At 41.2% G+C, this 21,532-nt stretch overlaps 1 protein-coding gene across 5 annotated transcripts in view; it reads left to right on the forward strand.

Annotated features, from left to right (window-relative positions):
• Positions 1-21,532, forward strand: part of EIF4ENIF1 (eukaryotic translation initiation factor 4E nuclear import factor 1) — a 43,779-nt gene that overhangs the window by 3,791 nt on the left and 18,456 nt on the right. For all 5 annotated transcript variants that reach the window (XM_044243874.1, XM_044243873.1, XM_044243875.1 and 2 more), the window contains exons 3-7: positions 9,301-9,374; positions 12,600-12,727; positions 14,944-15,230; positions 15,499-15,700; positions 20,084-20,259. In XM_044243874.1, coding sequence (XP_044099809.1) covers positions 9,301-9,374; positions 12,600-12,727; positions 14,944-15,230; positions 15,499-15,700; positions 20,084-20,259 — 867 coding nt within the window. The remainder of the gene's footprint in view (positions 1-9,300; positions 9,375-12,599; positions 12,728-14,943; positions 15,231-15,498; positions 15,701-20,083; positions 20,260-21,532) is intronic.

Consider the following 21,532-nt stretch of genomic DNA (forward strand, 5'->3'; position numbering starts at 1 on the left):
TTATTGGGATCCACCAGCTTACCTTCATCAGAGGTCCTTGTTTTTTTTTTTTTTTTAAAGGATTTTTTTTTTTTTAAAGATTTTATTTTATTTATTTGAGAGAGAGAGACAGTGAGAGAGAATGAGCGAGGAGAAGGTCAGAGAGCGAAGCAGACTCCCCATGGAGCTGGGAGCCTGATGGGGGACTCGATCCCGGGACTCCAGGATCACGCCCTGAGCCGAAGGCAGTCGTCCAACCAACTGCGCCACCCAGGCGTCCCCAGAGGTCCTTGTTTTACCAGTTCTGTGTAGTACTTGCTATTAGTGATACCATTTACTTCTTCAAATACAGAGTAAAAATGCTTTGGACTGTTCCACTATTCAGATCCATGTTCTTTTTCTTTGAGTGGAGGGACTCATTTTAGAGTGTACATACTTGGTGCTGTTCCTCCTTTGCTCCTGTGTCTTGCCACTGATTACTTATAAAGTATTATCACCTACCAGTTGAGCAGTATATAAAAGCAGGGAGGGGCACCTGGGTGGCTCAGACGATTAAGCCTCTGCCTTTGGCTCAGGTCATGATCTCAGGGTCCTGGGATCGAGCCCTGCATTGGGCTCTCTGCTCAGCGGAGAGCCTGTTTCCAAACCGCACCCCCCCACCCCCACCCCCACCCCCACCCCCACCCCCGCCTCTCTGCCTACTTGTGATATCTCTGTGTCAAATAAATAAAATCTTTAAATAAATAAATAAAAGCAGGGAATACCCATAACATTCAGCTTGATACTGAGCAGTGTTAATCATCTACCTTAAATATATCGGCTAAAAAGTAGGCATTGGGTTATCTGAGCTTAGTTTCATGTGTTGCCTTGATTAGTTATAAATTGGCACCATTTTTATCAGTGTCTATACAGCTCTTCAAAGGAGTCCACCCTAATTTGCAGCTGATGGGCAGTTAGTCACAGTGATACAGCCATGTATATGTCTTTGCTTTATTTATTTATTTTTTTTAAGATTTATTTGAGAGCGAGAGCATGAGTCGGGGGAGGGGCAGAGGAAGAGGGAGAAGCAGTCTCCTCACTGAGAGGGGAGCCTGTGGAGCTTGATCCCAAGACCCTGAGATCATGACCTGAGCTGAGCCACCCAGGTGCCCCTGTGTCTTTGCTTTAAAACCATTTAAAAAACCTTAAAAAAAAAAAAATAGACAAGCACCTAAAATGGACTGATTTATGTCCTTCTAGACTTCTTGGAGAGAATCAGTTGCAAGACTGGAGTCCAGCCTTGAGAAAAGAGGAAGTAGAATTTAAATCTTGGGTTGAAGTCAGTAGTCAAATGGTCAGGTTTAACTCTACAAGAGATCTCATTTGGTAACTTCATAGATATTTTCCAAAAACTGAGTTGAGAAGTAACTTCTGACAGGTGGTATTTCAGGGACATGTTTTGCTACAAACTTCTTAAGCTAATATAAAAATAAGGATGTCTTTTGGGAAGGCAAAATTATGGTATGAGAAATTATTATACAATCTTAAAGTTTCAGCTGTTCAGAAACGCCAGGGGGCGTCAACTGGCAACGCCACCAACACTGTCTTCTGATTATTCTTTCGTACCTGTTCTCATTCTTGGAACAGTCATCTTGAAAAGTTGGGATTCAGGGCTGTTGCCCCATGAGTATCCTCTCCTATTTGCTCATGGAGGGAACTTCTAGCTAGATAAGGAACCAGTCATTTAACATAGAAATTTGTGGCTAGGGCCTTTGATTCAAGAAAAGGTGCTATGAATGGAGGCAGGCTTAAGGGAATCCTGCCTAAGGATGAGGCAGTTTGATTCAGAGTTCCCAGTAGTCCACTGGGCAGGGACAAACCTGACACTGAGTGACAGCTGCTGGGAGGTGTCATGCCCCTTCCCTTGTTCTCTCAAGAGGAGCGATGAGAAGAGAAGGATTGGGGTGTTGAGCCCCACTGCCTGGTTTAGGATCCCCTGCTTTACCACTTACTTACCCTGTGCAGTCTTCAGCTGTATACTTAGCTTCTCGATTCTCATCCTTTTCCTCCATAAAATATGGGTGGAATAGCATCTACTTGATAGGATTTTTATGGGGAATAAATGAGAAAAATGCATGTTAAGTGCTTAGAAAAGTGGCTGGCACACAAGGTATGAAAACTGTTTATGATGTACTGACGGGCATACTCAAAGGTACCTTCTTTAGATCAAGATGCTTATTTTTTAAATGTCACAGTAACCATTTCCATTTTAATATGAAACCGGAAAGTCCTGTTGAATACATAATGCCACCACCCTGAAAATGATTTTAAGCTTCCTTCTAGTCTTTACCTACTTAAAGTTTTACATTGTTTTAATCAGTTGTATGAACACTTTTAGAAGCCAAAGTTTATTTTTATTGTGTTGGCCAGATCAACAGAGAAAACAGACTTTTCTGGGGTTTTTTTCCCCCATACCCTTAGTTTCCCCCCATTTCCTTAGTTTCAGATCTTTCAGTAGAAGAAAGTCTTTGCATCAGATCAGCCACCATTAGATGCTTAGATGAATCCAGGTGCGAAGTCCTGCTTAACAGCTCTGCAGGACTGTTGAAATCCTGACCTGCCTGTAAGAACTGTTGGAAATGATGCCTCCAGCAACAAACTTCATAAGTGGGGAATGGTGGAATGTATCCCATGTACCCCCTATGTTGTTAGTTCACTGTTACATTGGCTATCATCTTTGGGTACCATTACCCTGTTGTGATCTATTTTTAACAGCTTTCTAATCCTTTCAGAAAAGTCATCTGATTTGGCAGAATGAATATCTGGTCAGTCAGCAACTGTCTAAGAGCTTGATGACCAACCCCAATGCTATTGGTTGTGTGGAGAGTGGGGACTGGGACAGGAGGTCAAAGGCGGATGAGCCAACCCAAATACTGCTCTGGGGACATTTGCCTTCTTTAGGAAGAGCCAGGCACACACACAGGTGAAGTACTGGGTCACTTCTAGAGTCTTTTGACGGCTAACAATGAAATAAAACTCTGTGCTTTTTACAAAATATATATGTTAGTTTTTTAAAAAGTTGTGGGTTTTACTCTTAAGAATTAAATTTACCTTACAAAGGTAAAGAATATTTCCTTTTCATCTACGTAAGGGGCTTCTGTGAAATTTGTTTGTAATGTCAGAATGTCATCAGAATGCATAGCTGCTTCTACATGGGATTTCTGCAACAAGAAACTGGATGTGGGTTTTAACCACTGTTGTTTTGGTCTTATATTCACATTCATTTGCTTTCTCCTTCAAAACTGATCACCGTATTAGTAATTCCCAAATAGATTGTTTTGGGGAGCTTGACAAATTTTCTCTGAGGAAGGCTGCTAAAACTAAGAAAATGTGTTTATACTATTTTGGCTGTATGGCTCTTGGGCCATTAGCAGCTTAATTCTTGCTTAGTCAGGTTTTAAAACCTGTGCAAAAATGTTTTCAGATATTAACTCTTCCTGTCCAGATGGTGATTGTAGTGAATTTGTTTATAATTAGTAAGTTCCTGTGGGTTCTTAGGACTCTGCAAAAGGGTACTCTCGTATTTCCTCCTATAATCATACGGAGAGAGTATGCCCAGCTTAGAGTAGGCACTTTCCAAGTATTTTGCCTTTAGCCAAAGTTGAAGATTTTCTTTGAAAATATCCCAAAAGGGTGCCTTTTCAGGAATATTATTCTTAAGGGCCCTTGATGAGATGGCAAGTTCAAGAACACTTCTCTTGAGAGACTGGAGAGCCATGGGGCCAGGGCCAAGAGTCATCTGCGTGTGGCTGGATACTCAGCCTGGCACACAGGAAATGTTCTCTGGACAGCTATGAAGACAGCAATTTTTGTATTGACTTAGCTCATGGTTTATCCCCTCCCCACTTATGTGGGGGACCTTGTAGGCTGGAATACTGTCTTTTGCAACTTGAGACATTGGTGGAAGGTAACAGATTTAACTCTTTAAACCCCATGAAGAGGGCCTCTCGTTGTCCCTGAACATCCAGGTGGACTTTGGACCACATTTTCAGAAACATCCATTTAAAGTGCTACTTCTTAACTTCTTTGGGGTCCATTGGAGATCTTTTGAAGGTATGAATACTCAATACAGGAATCGCAGAAATGCACGGTTTTGCATATGGTTTCCTTGGAGCCATGAAATTGGTTTAAGAAGCCCTGCTTTCGAGAACAGTAAGTCTAATTTTACTAGATGTTTGAAGTTATTGCCAGCAACTTTTACTATCCAAGAACCGTTGTTTTGATTTCCCAGTTAACAACCTACTACCGAAGAAAATAGCTCTTCGTACTCTCTAGACAGGTGAGCTATGTCTTAGCCGCTTGGTCAGCAGCACCGTTTGTGCGGCCGACATTGTTAATGCCAGTGTAATAACTGGCTATCTGCTCTGCCTGTGCTCTTAGAGCCCCATCAGGTTGTGTAGTCGGTTGCCGGAGTGTTTATTCACACCTCATATAAGCCAGGCATAGTAAAGTCAACCTGAATAATATGGGAGGGAAAGTTAAAACATTTTTACCAACCTGAGCAACTCTCGTATCTGAGGGTTGTTGGCATTTATCAGTCTGTGATTAGGGCAGTAAGTCTGTAAGAAAAGAAATTAAAGTATTAATCTCTGGTAACAACACCTTAGTTTGATTTATTAAAAATATTTTTATTGAGATATAATTCACATAATAAAATTCATCCCTTTAAAGGTGTACCATTCAGTGGTTTTCAGTAAAGTCACGAAGTTGTATAACCATCACTTTTACCTAATTCTTGAGTATTTTCATCACCCCATACAGAAACTCCTGTACCCATTAGTAGTCTCTCCATTATCCTCTTTCCCCAGTCCCTGGCAAGCATTAATCTACTCTTTTTGACTCCATGGATTTACCTATTCTAGACGTTGGATGTAAACAGAATCATACTGTATGTGCTTTTTTTGTCTGGCTTCTTTTAATCTTTTCAAGGTCTGTGTTATAGCATGTTTCAATACTTTATTCCTTTTTATTGCCAAATAAAAATGGATTCATTATATGGGCTTACCACATTTTGTCTGTTCATCAGTTGATGGGCATACGGGGTTCTGTCCATTTTTTCGCTTTTGTGGATAATGCTGCTCTGAGCATTTGTGTACAAGTTTTTGTGGGGATATAATATTTTCAGTTCCTTTTGATAAATACCTAGGCATGGAATTGCTGGGTCATAGAGTAACCGTGCTTAACTTTTTGAGAAACTGCCACTGTTTTTCCACAGCAACTGTACCGTTTTACATTCCCATCAGCAATGCACAAGGGTTTTAGTTTCTCCACGTCCTTGCCACTACTGGTTATTTTCCCTTTTTTAATAGCCATCCTAGTACGTGTGAAGTGGCATCTCACTGTGGTTTTGACTTGCATTTCCTTAATGACTAATGATTTTGAGCATTCTTTATGTCCTTGTTGGCCATTTTTGTATCTTCTTTGGAGAAAAATCTCTTGAAATCTTTTACCTATTTGTAAATTGGATCGTTTGGTGTCTTTTTGTTGTTGAATTATACACATTCTCTCCATATTCTGGACACTAGACCCTTATCAGATACCTGATTTATAAATATTTTTTTCTTCCTCTGTGGATTGCCTTTTCACTTTGATAGTCATTTGAAGCTCAAAAGTTCCTAAACTTAAAGTCCAATATACCTGCTTTTTTCCTTGGGTTGTTTATGCTTTTTCTATATCCTAGCTAAGAAACATTGCTTAATCTGTGGTCATGAACTTTTTACACCTGCATTTTCTTCTTAAGAGTTTTATAGTTACAACTTTTACGTCTAGGTCTTTGATACGTTTTGAGTTATTTTTGTATATGGTATGAAGTAGAAGTAAATTTTATTTTTTAGAATAGTGTGGGATTTGTAGAAAAACTGGGATCATAGAGTTCTCCCTGTTAATATGTTAGTATGGTATACTTGTTACAATTAGCAATGTTAATACATTGTTATTAACTAAAATCCATACTTTATTCACCTGTCCTTCCTTTCTTTATCTAATGTCCTTTTTCTGTTCCAGAATCCCATTTGGGATTCCACATTAATTAGAATCATCATTTCCTTAATCTCCCCATTTCCCTTTTTGTAAGATTGTTACCTTGGTGAAAACATTTTTTGATCCCCACAAATAGAACTTTTGGTCCTCCTGCATGTTTTGTGGGCATGTTAAAATGTTAATCTTTTCCAGTTGACTCCTAAATAAATAAGTAAAATCATTAGATTCAGTCAACAGGTGTGGTAGTAATAGAAAACACCTATCACCTGGTCTCCCAATTATCTTTGGCAGTTAAAAGTTTCAAATAAAGCCTTATTACATAGAAACTTTAGTATATTGAGAGTATACATATTTAAGTATAAGATATGTTTCTCTTGGTTTAATAGTGTACTAGGGTTCTTAGTTTAATGTTTGGATTTGAGGGTGGTAAGGAAATAGGAAATAATCTGTGGGTTTCTTCTAATAGCAGACAGTTGCTTTGCAGCATTTTTTTCCTGTAGTGTAAATATTTCCTATATTATAAGGTCCTTCCTGTTTCTACTGGAATATGTTTTAAGCCTTCCTGTCCTCAGGATTTCTGTATTACGATGTTTACTATCATCATAACTACTGTTGGTCGAGCCACTCTTCACCCACCACTGAACGCACCCTGCATCACTGACACAGTGTCCTAATGATCTCCCTGGACTCCAGTCTTTACTGGTGATTTCTGGGTTGTAGGTCATTGCTTTGACAGGTTTTGTTTTGTTTTTTTTGTTTGTTTTCAGAATTTTGGGCAGTTTTTAGATATTTTCTTATTTGGAATTTTGTTTACCTCAGACTTCTAGATTTTTCTAGGTATTTCTTCCCAATTAAAAAGACATTAATAAATCCTAAGGAGATGCAAATGATAGGGGTGCCTGGGTGGCTCAGTCAGTTAAATGTTTGCCTTTGGTTCAGATCATGATCCCAGCTCCTGGGATCTTCTGCTAAGTAGGGGACCTGCTTCTCCCGCTCCCTTCCGTTCCACCTGCTTGTGCTCTTGCACACACTTGCTCACTCACTCTCTCTATCAAAGAGACAGATGATCAAATGATTGATATGCTGGTTTTAAAACCAAAATGTCATCTGGTCCTAGGGCATTTTGCTATCATGAAGAAAATATTTAGATGATTCAAGTGTCTAAAGATAGTGAATTCATGGCATGCTTGTTTGCAATGATTCCTTATAGGCTGAGAGAGTAAATCTATTCCTCCATGTTTACCCCAGGATATGGGAAGCAGTGATCAGAGAAGCAGCAGGCATTCTATTATGAGGCCTGACATGGGGGTATTACTGAGGTCATGCACAGTGGTATGTGTATAGTTTTATGCAAGGCAGTTGTAGCATTTTATGCAGTGAAAGGTTGGGAATTGCCTTTCTTACTTTGTTAAGAAAATGTTGGAATGTAAATAACAAGAAAGCAGTGGTTTTTTTGTCTCTGCATGTGTACAAGCAGGTATGTGTATGTTAAAGCATATGTGCATGGTATACGTTTGCATGTGTAATTGCACTTACTACCTAGCTCTGGCAAAAGGACTGAGAAGCTGGTGAGGATACCTAATTCCCAGACCTTGGGTTCTGATACCATTCCTCACTTAAAGGAACTCAAGATTTCTCTGAGTTAGGTGACTGACACGAGGGCTAGGATGGGTACAAGATAAAACAAAGTGAGGAAGTGCTTTTTAAAAAATGATGGGACATGTCAGAAGACACAGGAACCAGCTTGAGGATGCTCCCAAAAAGCCCCAAATAATTAAGGACATGAATGAATTCTAAACCCATTGGAAAAACTAGGAATCTATGAGTCCATGCCAATAATAGGTAAATACATGGGGGAAGAGCGATGGTTTGTGTTTTCCCTCCCAATGAAATGCCACCTGCTGACTGGTAGATATGGACAGAGGCATAGAGTTGGGAAATCAGAATTGGTTTGGGCAAGATTCATCGATAGATGCTAAGTTCAGGGGGAAATTTTGATGAAGACCAGAATATGTGCAGTCTTCTCGCAGACTGCACAGTAGTTTTAAGTGGGAAAGTAGTAACTGAACTGTAGGAAAAACTGGAGAATACCTTGACCTTGACCAGGTGATCAAAATCAGGATTACTACTAAGGGGCAGATGGACATCACAGTATCCACAGGTGATGGTCTGAGATGGACACAACATTTCTAATGTTAGTATTCTCTTCCGTGGATTCTTAGCCTGAGTGTAATCAGAAGGAAACATTAGATAAACCTCAAATGAATAATGTTCTTTTGGGGGCGAGGGAAAGTAGGCTGTATTCTTTAGAAATGTCAGTGTCCTAAAAGAAGAAATTATAGTGATGTTTCAGTTGTAGAAATGTCCCAAAGAACTATGACAGTCAATATCTGATGCTCGACTGTATCCTGCTTTGGAGGCTAAAACAATATAAAGGACATTTTGGATTAGTTGACAAATTGGAATCTGGGAGGGATTGTTAAATAAAAGTATTATTGACAACTGTATAAAACTGGCAGCACTTCTCAACCAGGTTTTGTAGAAGGTAAGCCCTTATGCCCTAAGGCATCTGTTAACATGCAATGGGTTTGGTTCTCTTTTATGCTTCTACAGTGATACTGGCCAAATACAGGCCGTGGAAGAATGGAAAACTAGTCACTCAAATTATTTTCTGTAGGGCTTCATTCTCTCATGGAACTGGATAAGAGACTGTGAAAGAATATCCTTATTCTTGGGAAATAAGCACTGAAGTATTGAGGGTTAAGGACCATGAGTATCCAATTTACTCTTCTGTGGTTTAAAAAAAAAAAAAGTATAGAGAGCCCAAATGCTAAATTAAATGGGAGAAAATGTTAACAGGCAAATCAGAGAAATGGTAAATGGATGTTTTTGGTGCTTTGTTTTCTTGCAACTTTACAATGGCAAAATCTATCTGCTTGTAAATCGAATGCATTTAAGAATATTAATTAACTGGAGGTCTTATTTAAGCCTGAAGCTTCCATACCTCGATAAGCATTCAGTGTTGTAGACTCCAACTATATTTTTCAATGGCAGTTTGTGAGAGAATTGTCTTTTTAGCGAGAAACTGATCACTATGAAGTTATTTGCCAATTCTGCTTGAGCTTCTTCTTGTAAGATGAGCTAACTCCATTCCTTTCTGGAATAAGCCCAGGTGTAAGTAAATAAAAACTGTGTGACATCCTTAAAATAGGCACTCCAGTCATTACTGAGAACAAATATAAGTTGAAAATACATGGTATGAGAAATATTATTCAAAAATTACCATTTGGTTTCTCTTTCTAGGAGGAACTCTTGGATATAAAAGAACGCCCTCATTCCAAACAAAGGCCATCATGCCTCTCTGAAAAATATGACAGGTATGGCAGTAGGGGGAGGGGTGTGCTCCCTCTAGTCAACTTCTTGTTACACCAAACTTGGTAATTTAAGTTTTAGAGTTTTTTTGGTAGAATGGTGGGTGGGGAGATTTCAAGGGTAATGATGTTGGGCTTCTGCTCATATACATCACAGATAAACTGTGGGCAATGTAACACCTTACTGCATTGTCTTCATCAGTTTTATTATTAATTAGTTTTAACTATTCAGAGTTGAGCTTCATGGGACTAAGGACTACCAAACCAATTCCCTTTCAAAGAACTAATGATGAAACTAAAGTTAGAAAATGACTTGGTCAGAGGCACATAGTCGGAAAGCAGGATTAAGATTTGAACACAGGAGTCCTCTCCAGGGCTTTTGCTGTTGGTGGTTGTTTTTGCCCTGTGCTTTGGGGCTCCTTCAAGGGCCTGCCCTGAGGAGGCTGGTCAGGAGGACTCTGACCCTTGCAGTACTAGTCTGCCTCGCTCCTTGCCTCCAGCCAGAAAAACCATTCAGCTGTTTAGGTTAGCCCTCTTGCATCTTGGGCTCCTTCCTAAAAGGTAGAAGACTTTGGACTGAGAAGACTAGAGCTAAATTATGGTCTGAAAATCTTTGTAATAACCCTGCATTGCACTCATTATGGCCACTAATTGAAGGACTTTAAGGTCACTTCTTAAATATCAAGGTAGATGGTTCATATGGCCCTCAGTTTTTTTTTTTTTTTTAATTTTTAAAGATTTTATTTATTTATTTGACAGAAATCACAAGTAGATGGAGAGGCAGGCAGAGAGAGAGAGAGAGAGGGAAGCAGGCTCCCTGCCGAGCAGAGAGCCCGATGCGGGACTCGATCCCAGGACCCTGAGATCATGACCTGAGCCGAAGGCAGCGGCCCAACCCACTGAGCCACCCAGGCGCCCCTGGCCCTCAGTTTTAATGTACAAAGTGTATTATGTTTAATTGGTTGAATAGGACATACTATTTTTATTTGTATGTCTGCTCTTCAGAATGTTGCTTAGTCTCAATTCGTCAATTAGTCTGAATTCCTCAATTCAACCACTTTCCCCTGATGAAGGTGGTGCTCGAACAATGGCTGTTCTAGTTGGTTAGGATTTTTTTAGTAGGTCTCAGATAAGCTGTTTTTTTGTTTGTTTTTCATTAAAGCTGTCAATCTTTTTTATGCCTCAAGTTGAATTTTCTTGTTAAAACTGTTCTTGGCATGGGGCGCCTGGGTGGCTCTGTGGATTAAACCTCTGCCTTTGGCTCAGGTCATGATCTCAGGGTCCTGGGATCAAGCCCCGCATCAGGCACTCTGCTCAGTGGGAGTGCTGCTTCCCTCTCTCTCTGCCTGCTGCTCTACGTACTTGTGATCTCTCTCTCTGTCAAATAAAGAAATAAAATCATTAAAAAATGTAAAACAAAACAAAAAACCGTTCTTGGCATAAAATTATCAGGGTACACATACTTTTATTCTGACATGGAAATGTGCTAGTCATAATAATAAAAATAAGGAGAAAGAGTAAAGACCTTTCCATCCTGGTATTTCTCTTCTCAGAGTTAAAATTTATTTGATTCTTAGGTAATCCTCACACCAACACCAGAAGATAGGTAATATCTTCTTTAGTGTGAGGAGTTTGAGATTGACAGGTTGACTCACTTATTCAAGAAATGCTTAGTTGGTACCTGCTGCTGTGTGGCAGATACTGTGTCAGGTGCTATCAGATACTGCCTTAATGGAGCATTGGTCAGTGGAAGGATACAGTGAGGTACTCCGGAGTTTATCATTACCACCATTACAGGCAGTGAAGGGCAAGTGCAGAGTACCCTGCTACTTGTGTTTAGCACAGTCTGGTCTGATCTAGGGATTGGGAAGTCCTTTCAAAAGAAGAGTAAAGGGCATAGCTTATTAACTTATCCAGGATGTCCCTGGTGGTAATGGCAAAACTAGAATTCTGTCCCAGATCGCTGGACTCCAGAGCTCCTGTTCTGCACACTCTACCACCTTATCAAGAGAGAGGGAGTGTCAAACTAGAACCCAGATCACGCATTTTATGTTCTTAAGAGCTTTCTGTCCTGCCTGTGGGGAAAAACTGAAACAGTATGCATCAAAATTCTGGAAAAGGATATACCAGGCATTCCAAGAACTACTTTAAGTGAGAGCTTTTTCTCTCCTATATACTGATCTTCAGTCAAATGGGTGTTTTCCTCCTTCAGTAAACTTAAGTATTTATGGAGCATCTTCTTTGTGTAGGACAGCATAGTTACTGTAATCCCCACGCACCACAAGGTTTGTGTCTGATGTTTCATTTATAACAGACCACTGATTTCCTTTTTTTTTTTCTTTAAAGATTTTATTTATTTATTTGACAGACAGAGATCACAGTAGGCAGTGAGGCAGTTGGATAGAGGGGGACGCAGGCTCCCAGCTGAGCAGAGAGCCCGATGCGGGGCTCGATCCCAGGACCCTGGGATCATGACCTGAGCTGAAGGCAGAGGCTTTAACCCACTGAGCCTCCCAGGTGCCCCAGACCACTGGTTTTCAAGTGACTGTTGGTGCTCTATGAAAAACAAAAACAAAGAAAAACAACAAAATATTACTTACTGAATTAATATAGATCTTCCTGAGTGTACAATGAGGTATGTTCCAATAAACCCATCGTAAGTTGAAAATACTGTTAGTCGAAAATGCATATAAAACATCTGGCCTGCTGAACGTCTTAGCTTAGCCTAGCTATGTTAAAGTGTTCAGAACACTTCTACTAGCCTATAGTTGGGCAAAATCAGCTAACGTGAAGCCTTTTATATAATACAGTGTTGAATATCTCATAACCTATTGAATGCTGTATTGAAAGTAAAACACAAAATGGTGTGGTTTACACTTGCCGACCGGGAGCTGTGGCTGTGCTCACTGCCACTGCACGGCATCTCAGGAGGTCATTATGTCACACATTGCTAGCCTGGGCAGTGATCAAACTTCTACAATTTGAAGCACAGTTTCTATTAAATGTGCACTGCTGCCAAGTAGAACCCTCTTGAGTTGAACCATAGTAAGTCAAGGACCATCTGTAGCTGTTCGTTTTCATGTTAAAAGAGCTAACCATTCTGATGGCAACCATGGAGTTTTATATTGGAAAGGGGTTTTCATAACTTACCACCTGAAGAAATTTAGAATTTAGACTACATATGTGGTCCGCAGGTTCAAGTGCTAACTGTGTGTACCCTTTGACTTGTAGTGATGGTGTCTGGGACCCGGAAAAGTGGCATGCCTCTCTCTACCCAGCTTCAGGGCGGAACTCACCAGTGGAAAGTCTGAAGAAAGAGTTGGATCCAGACCGGCCTTCCCTTGTGCGCAGGATAGTAGGTGAGTGGGTAGAAGTCAGGGCACCGATTTTGAAGCAGCAAATTTGTTTGCCGCTGGTTTCTTAGCCGAGAGTTTTATGCATTCAGGGAAAATTTTCATTTTCAGGAAACTGATTTATTAACTGGGCTTATCTGATTAGCAGAGAAAAATCAACTTTTCTATATAGCAGTGGCAAGTAGACTGCATTAGACTGTGTGCTTTTGGAATTAAAAGTACTGCTACCCTTCATCATTCGGGATAACTGAGTGAGATGTGATGGGCAGAATGTTAGTGAGCATAAAACAGTGCTGGAAATCCACTTATTCTTAGTCTGCTATATGAAACTAGTCCTCAGGTATAAATTGGTTCTGGCAATTCTTAATAGTGGATTATGGTCTGAATACAGGGTTTGGATATAGTTTGAGACTGGACTAAAGTTTGGCTTTTGGTTTTCTATACCTTTACTCTTTAAATGCAATAAGAGATTGAGGAGTGAAGTAGAGAGCTGGCAGTGGAGAAGCTAGTCAAGGAACTTGTTACAAGAGGGACTTCTTTTGAGATAAGTGAAAACCCATCATAAAACAAATTTGGCACTTGGCAAAGAAAATAGGGGTTACTCTAGTTTGAGATATGAGATCCCTCTACACTGCTTACAGTACACTTAGTACAGTAATGTCCCTCAAACAGAAAATTTATTTTAGGAGAATCATTAAAGATTACACAGAAACTGTATTAAATGACAAAAACTAGTAAGCTGCCTAAATGTCCAGGGGTAGAAATGGGTTACATAAACTTTGGTACATCTATAGGTAGGAGTATTAAATTGTTCAGCTATAAATTGGAAACTTGTCTATACTGTGTCTTGTTTTTAGAAGACATGGAGACACCCCATGGAAATTCTGGAAAAGTATATACGTTTTAGGTACTGTTCCTGGTGAGAAGATTAAAGGAACTTTTTCTCACTTGGACTTCAGTTTTCTGGTTTTTCTAGGAAGAATTTTTGTGTGGTGACATGTTTGGTTTCCTCAGCTCTTTATCAAGATATAATTGACAAAGAATAGACTGCACGTAAAGTATACCATTTGATGTTTTGGCAGGTGTATATACCTGTGAACCCATTACCATGATCAAAGTAACAAGCATTTCCATCACCCCCAAAAGTTCCTGGTACCTCTGAGTCCTTCCTCATACTCCCCCATTCCCCCCACCAACCCCCACCAAGCACTGATTTGCTTTCTGTCACTACAGATTAGTTTACATTTTCTAGAATTCAGTATAAATGGAATCCTATAGTGTGCACTCTTTGGGTAGCTTCTCTCACTTAGAATAGTTTTAAGATTCAGTCATGATGTTGGGCTTATAAATAGTTCCTTTTTATTGCCTATTAGTAGTCCATCGTATGAATTTGCCACAGTTTATCCATTTATCTGTTGATGGACATTTGGGTTATTTCTAGTCTGACCATTAACTAAAACTACTATGAATATTCAGGTACAAGTTTCTATATAGGCATACGCTTTCTTTTCTCTTGAGTAAATACCTAAGAGTAGAATGGCTGAGTCCTATAGTAAATGTATGTTCCACATTTTGAGAAACTGCCAACCTGTTTTGCAGCACAGTTAGGCGTCTGCTTTCAGCTCAGGTCATGATCCCAGGGTCCTGGGATCGAGCCCCACATCAGCCTCCCCGCATGGCAGGAAGCCTGCTTCTCCCTCTCCCACTCCCCCGATTCTGTTCCTCTCTCGTCATCTCTCTCTCTGTCAAATAAAAATCTTAAAAAAATAATAAAGGGTTATGGAGACTGATCATGGAAAATCGTTGATTATGAAATACATTTATTGCTACAAGGAGAAAGAGCAAAAGAGTCAGTCTTATTTAAATATGTAATGTTCATGACACTCTGTAGCTGTTTCAGTGGTGACTCTTTCCTTTTTTTTTTTTTCTTTTAAAGATTTTATATATTTGTCAGAGAGAGCACAAGCAAGGGGAGCAGCAGACTGAGCAGGCGGAGGGAGAAGCAGGCTCTCTGTTGAGCAAGGAGACTGATGCAGGACTCAGTCCCAGGACCCCAAAATCATGATCTGAGCTGAAGGCAGCCACTTAACCAGCTGAGCCACTCAGGCGTCCTGTGACTCTTTTTTCCAATACCCTCACCACCACTAGTTGTGGACATAACCACTGAAAAAGGAAAACACACTGCTGGTTTGCTTACCTTTCTCTTTCTGGCGTCTTTCCAGATCCACGGGAGCGTGTGAAAGAAGATGACTTAGATGTTGTTCTCAGCCCACAGAGACGAAGCTTTGGAGGGGGCTGCCATGTGACGGCTGCTGTTAGTTCCCGGCACTCAGGAAGCCCACTGGAAAAAGACAGTGATGGGCTTCGCCTGCTTGGTGGACGGAGGATTGGCAGTGGGAGGATAATCTCTGCTCGGACCTTTGAGAAGGATCACCGCCTTAGTGATAAGGACCTGCGGGACTTGAGAGACCGAGATCGAGAGAGGGACTATAAGGACAAGCGATTTAGGGTTTGTTTTCTAGATCCTTTGGCCCTTTGTGTACTTAGGAACATGATATGCTCTTCATTTATACCAGGTTATTTTGAGGTGCTGGATGAACACAGCCCATTCTTCAGCCAGATAGAGAAGAAGAGAGTGTGCTGGGGGCAGGGAGGGACTTCAAGTCTGCAGCATCATATCTTCATTGTGTTGAGCACTACTTAATTCATCAGGACCTTAACTGAGGTAGAAATGCCTTAACTAGAACCTTATTTTTTTATCTTACATATTTTTCCAGAGGGAGTTTGGGGATAGTAAGCGTGTCTTTGGTGAGCGAAGAAGAAATGATTCCTACACAGAAGAAGAACCAGAATGGTTCTCAGCTGGACCCACAAGTCAGTCTGAGACCATTGAGCTGACTGGCTTTGATGATAAGATACTAGAAGAAGATCACAAGGGGAGAAAAAGAACAAGGCGACGGACAGCCTCCATGAAGGAAGGTATGCAAAGACTTTGAGAGGGAAGCTAACTGTTCTAATATGAGATGTACCAGTTGAAAGTTTCTAACGTTGTAGCCTGATTTTGACACTGCTTCCTAAGTGTGAATTCCTAGGTGTATATCATACTCTATCCTCAACTTGTTCTGCATGCAGAGCTAAGCAGAAGTCTCACATTACCCTGTAGGAGCACTGTGTACACAAAAGGGTTCCCTAGAGATCAGAAACATGGTAGAAATAGTGAAGGAGTGAATGGAGAGCAGGAGGCTGAGGGACTTCTCTGTGGATACCGACGAAGTAAGTAGTGAAGTTGGGAGTTGAACAAGTCCTTTTGTGCTTCAGAGTCCACCTTCATCACCATGGTTAGACCTTCCTACAGGAGTTGTTTATGACTTAGCTTCTCCCAGACTCAGCTGTGAGATGAGGTGAGGTATCTCCTTTGCTAAACTGAAGAAGCCAGAGCTAATGTGAGATTGCCTGGTGTAGGGTTGGGGGCCCATTAGTTATTTTCAGGGCAGTAGCCTGGCTCCAAGATGGCCAGTCCTGGGCTGATGATCCTGAGAATTGGTAAAGAGCCAGGCTGCCTAGCCTGGGTTTAAGTACTGAGGCTGCTGTTTACAAAGGGATAATCTTTGATAAAACTTTTGAAGTGGGTCTGTTTCTTTATAAGGTGAAGACACTGCTTACTCCATAACTTTAAGTGTTACTTTTAGCATTAAAGATCAAATGTGAAAAATCAGAGGAAATTAGAGCTTAGCCTCTTGTGGGCACTTCTTGATTAAGTTCTAGTTCTCTTCAGCTTTAAGGCTTAATTGAAAAACACCTTTTGGCAGGTACTGTTAACAAAAGTAGAAATCTGTCTTAATACGTGTTTAATCAGTAGCATCTTAATATTTTGAGGCTAAGATAAATCTCAACAGAAAATAAGCTAGTGGAATTTATTTAGGGGAAAGTAGGGAGAAATCACTTGCTCTTTTTTTGTAATATCTTTGAAATACAATAGACATTATCATTATTTTTACGCTGTTACACATTGTTCCCTGGGGCGGCGCAGGCAATCGATGGGTAACTTGGGAGACGTTGCTCTGAAATAGCCTTTGAGACATGCCCTTGTGTCATTCTCAGACTAAAGCAGCACCAGCCAAGTGTGGTTTTTTTTACATAAGATAAAGATAAGGCTTCTAGTGAAAAACACATGTTTTTCTTAACTGGTACAATCTGAATTTTACCTGTTCTTGTATCAACAAATGTATGAGCCAGAAGGCGTGAGTGTCACCTCCTTACCTTAAAAATACAAAGAGAGACAGGTCTGGAAAGAAAGAACAACCCAAGACCCTGTCACATGGATTTCATGGCAGCGCCTTGAGTGGAATCCAGGGGTCCTAGCTCATCATCCCAATAGTTAATTGCAGGGGTGCCTGGCTCAGTCATTAAGTGTCCGCCTTTGGCTCAGGTCATGATCTTGGGGATGTGAGACTGAGCCCCGAGTTGGGCTTCAGGCTCAGTGGGAAGCCTGCCTCTCCCTCTCCCATTCCCCGTTTGTGCTTCCTCTCTTGCTCGATCTCCCTCTGTCAAATAAGTAAAATCTTTAAAAAAATAAATAAATAAAAAGTTAATTGCTGAAGGTCCCTAGGCCGTCCTAGCTACTGTATTTAAATCCTACTGTATTTAGGATCAACAGGTACCCTGTAATTTCATCTTGGCTGCAGAAATGAAAGGAGGGGAGGGATGGTGAGTACCTTTTAGTCCATGTTTGTATCTGTACTCTAGCTTTCCATGATTTTTTGTTTGTTTAGAGAGAATTGGGGGAGGGTGGTGAGGGGCAGAGTAAGAGACAGAAACTCAGGCAGGGTTCCCGCTAAACACAGAGCCTGACTCAGTTCTCAGTGTCACAACCCCAAGATTGTGACCTGAGCCAAAATCAGAGTCGACGCTTAACATGCTGAGCCTCCCAGGCGTCCCTCCACAGAATTATTTTATATAGCTGTTCTCTGCAGGCCTCATAGTGCTGGGAATGTAGCAGTGAGCAAGACAAGTCTATTCCTTGCCTGTTTGATTTTAAGACTGATGTGTAATGAGCAGTTGTTCTAAACAGGTCCCAGTCCTAAGTGATATGTAAATGGTAATAATTGGAACAGTTTGAATATGCATTACACCTGTAACCTGAAAAAAATGTTGAAGTTAGAAATGGACAAAACCCTCCATTGATAGAAAAGAACATTTTAGGAATGGCTGGGTGGCTCAGTCAGTTTAGCATCCAACTCTTGATTTTGGCTTAGGCATGATCTCAGGGTCGTGAGATCGAACCCTGTTTTGGGCTCCATGCTGGGGCATGGAGCCTGCTTAAGATTCTCTTTCTTCCTCTGCCCTTCCCTGCATAGCTCACATGTGCTCTCTCTCAAACAAAACAAAACAAAAAAACATTTTAAATTGCACTCTCTTTAATGAGGTTTTTGGTCCTTCTGAATGTGATAAAACATCCCCCTAGTTCTCTTTCCGAAGTCTTTCCCTTTTGAGTCTGTCATAATAAATGGCCAGTTGTGTTTGTCTGCTAGTGCACATCTCTGCCCACTCATACCCACTCTCAGTTGACCCCATCTGCTTTCAAGAGAGCTTGACAATGGCATAAAATTGCGTGAGACACTCTTGCTGCCTGCAAAAGCTATTTATCTGTTAAGAGATACTGCCATATTGACACAAAATAAGAGGGGTAGGAGAAGTATTAAAGTTTCTTTTGTAAATGTATGAGCCTATTACAGACTCTCGTTTCTACTTTTCATCCTTAAGTTGGGACCCAAAACTGCAGCAAAATGTCACTGGTCAGTCCTGAGGGGCGGGCAGGCAGGTTCTGCTGGGTAAAATGGGTCAGGGAGAAGCACTGCTCTAGTGTTCTAGTCTGGGCATTGATTAGGCTGAGTTGGTCATTTTTCTAGGGCTCCCTTTCTTTGTAGAGTGAGGGCAATACCTCCACCAAAGCAGTCATTTTAGTTTAACTGTCAGTCTGGGAGGAAAAGTATTTGCTTCTGTTTGGCAGGAAGTGTGTGTCAACCCACTGGAGAGACTGCTGATTGCCTTGCCGGTGGCTCGCTAACTTCCTGTCTCATTGATGGCTTTAGGCCCTCGAGAGCTCGGGGTAGTCCTATGGTAGTCATCCCTATGGAGGAGCAGTGCCACCTTGATACACACGGCTTGGTGTGGAACAGCATTGGTGGCCATCTTAGGTTGAAGCTTCTGCCACTTGGCTGGGATTGAAACTGTGGGTCAGGAAACCACTTAATCCTTCAGTTGGAGTCCCCTGCTTTGCTGGCTAGCTTCTGAAGCATTACTAGAATGAAAGCAGCTGATCGCGTTTAGTGTCTCTTGGTCTGATTAATAATGAGACTGAAGTAACTACTGAGGACTTTTAAGAAAGGATGGGCCCAGGAGGTGGCTTCTTTCCCCCAAACCCCAGGAGGACTTCTATCTGCCATAGATCTTGAAACTGTAGGCAACTCTTACTAGGTGATTTTGCAGGCTAGGCCTTTGGGAGTCCTGTTCTTTGGATAAAGTTGAATGTCTTACTTAAAAGAAAAAAAACATTTTATCCTAAGGATTTTGCCTTTTCCCATATACCAGCTAAAACGAAGGTATTAGATTCCTTAAATTTTAACACTTGGTAGCTTCACTTAGACCTTGCCTTCACATCCTAACAACAGCTGAACAATACTTAGTTTTAAATTTACTTGGCACCACAGAGTAAGACAGAACTGAGGAAAGCAGATTACCTCTCTTCAGAGAGCTCGGTCTCCCTAAACAATTATCTCACTAGACAGTGTGATAAGTACTCTGAGAGACAACACAAGGGTTACAGAGAAGGCAGTGATTGATGTTTCTGGGCATGGTAAAAATGGGTAGGCAGGTCAGGCTTCCCAGAAGAGGTAACATTTGAGCTTCACCTTGAAGGATGAGATACAACCAACCTGTAGGCATGTGAAAATTGCCCTCACGCTAGGTTCACAGGAACACCTTAGATTGCCAAACTCTGACTTAAAGTGGTGGTGCAGATACCTGGATGAAGGCAGGGCCAAATTCATGTGGTTCCATTTTTAAGCAGTAAGAGACTTGCAAAAACTATCTTTAAAAAAAAACCTGAAGAATGGATGGCGGAGTGACCGTCATCCTTCCTGCATTGTGTTGGTGTTCTGGCTTGTGAGTAAGGCTTTTTTCTTCTCTAGCTCCCATAGGAAAGGAATGGTTTTACTGTTACAAACGCTGTATCAGCACACGAGATTTGCCTTTAAAGTTATCTGTGGCTCTTTTGCACGTGTGCTGATGGCTGAGGCCACAGATTAAGCCTAGAGCGGTTCACTTGATCAGATCATTTTTTTGTCCTGGTTTTGCTTTCAGGCATAGTCGAATGCAATGGAGGAGTGGCCGAAGAGGATGAGGTGGAGGTCATCCTCGCACAGGAGCCTGCTGCTGATCAGGAAGTGCCAAGGGACGCCGTCTTGCCTGAGCAGTCCCCAGGAGAATTTGACTTTAATGAGTTCTTTAACCTTGATAAGGTGCCAGGCTTGGCTTCGGTGAGTGTAGCAGCACACTTATAAACAAGATGGAGCAACTGTATGGTTAAATTTGACCTGAATATTTAGGATACTCTTTAAAGTATTGTTTTGCTAGATGTTTGGGGGATTTAGGCTTTTATTCATAAATATTATTTGAGTTTTCATGGCTTTGTTTTGAGAGGCCTAGTGGAAATGACCAAGTGAGAATTCTGTACCGTTACCTCTTTTTCTAGGCTGGCAGCATTAGACTAAGAATTCTTCAGATGTTAAGAACATTGTCTGCTTTTATTTTTAAATAGTTAAGTGTTTGTTATAGACTTGCTGTGGAGGTGGATTTTTATAACTGGTGATTAGCATCATGCTGATGTGTATCCTTGCATAAGGTTGACTAGTTAGGTGGTAACTTTGTGGTGTGATGGTTCTGAAAACCTGGTGAAAGGCACCTTGAAATATTATCAGTGTTGATGTTAAACTGTTGAGGTCCAGTCTTTCTTGTCTTTCAAAGTAGAAGCAGTAAGACATCCCAAATCTTCACTTGCTACCGGCCCTCACTCCTATCGTCTTTGGTCCTTCAGGGATTACTGTAGCTTCCAAGTTGGATAAAAGATAGAACTCTGACCTGTGCACACAGAAATGAGTTTCTTCTGTGGTTATTGAAAGAGTGTATAGAATCACCATGAAACAGTTTTTTAAAAAATTTTATTTGAGGGGTGCCTGGATGGCTCAGTTGGTAGGTGTCTGTCTTCAGTTCTGGTCATTATCCCAGAGTCCTGGGATCCAGCCCCGCATCAGGCTCCCTGCTTGGTGGGGATTCTGCTTCTCCCCCTCCTTTCTGCTCATGCTATCTCTCACTAGCTCTCTCAAAGAAATAAAGTATTAAAATATATATATTGTTTGAGAGAGAGCTAGAGTAAGCACAAGTAGGGGGAGGGGCAGAGGGACAGAGAAAGGGAGAAAGCAGACTCTCCGCTGAGCAGGGAGCCCAATACAGGCCTCCATCCCAGAACCCTGGGATCATGACCTGAGCTGAAGGCAGATGCTTAGCTAGTGGAGCCACCAGGGCACTCCATGAGGAAACAGAATCCTAAACATTTGGAACACCTGGGTGGCTCCATTGGTTAAGCATCTGACTCTTGATTTTGGCTCAGGTCATGATCTTAGGATTGTGAGATTGATTTTAGGATTGTGAAGAATCGGGCTTCATGCTGGGCATGGAACCTGCTTAAGATTCTCTCGCCCTCTGTCCCTCCCCGACCTCTCTCCCTCTTAAAACCAAAACCCACATTTGCCC

The sequence above is a fragment of the Neovison vison genome, chromosome 3, assembly GCF_020171115.1.
Source record: "Neovison vison isolate M4711 chromosome 3, ASM_NN_V1, whole genome shotgun sequence".
NCBI classification, from domain to species: domain Eukaryota; kingdom Metazoa; phylum Chordata; class Mammalia; order Carnivora; family Mustelidae; genus Neogale; species Neogale vison.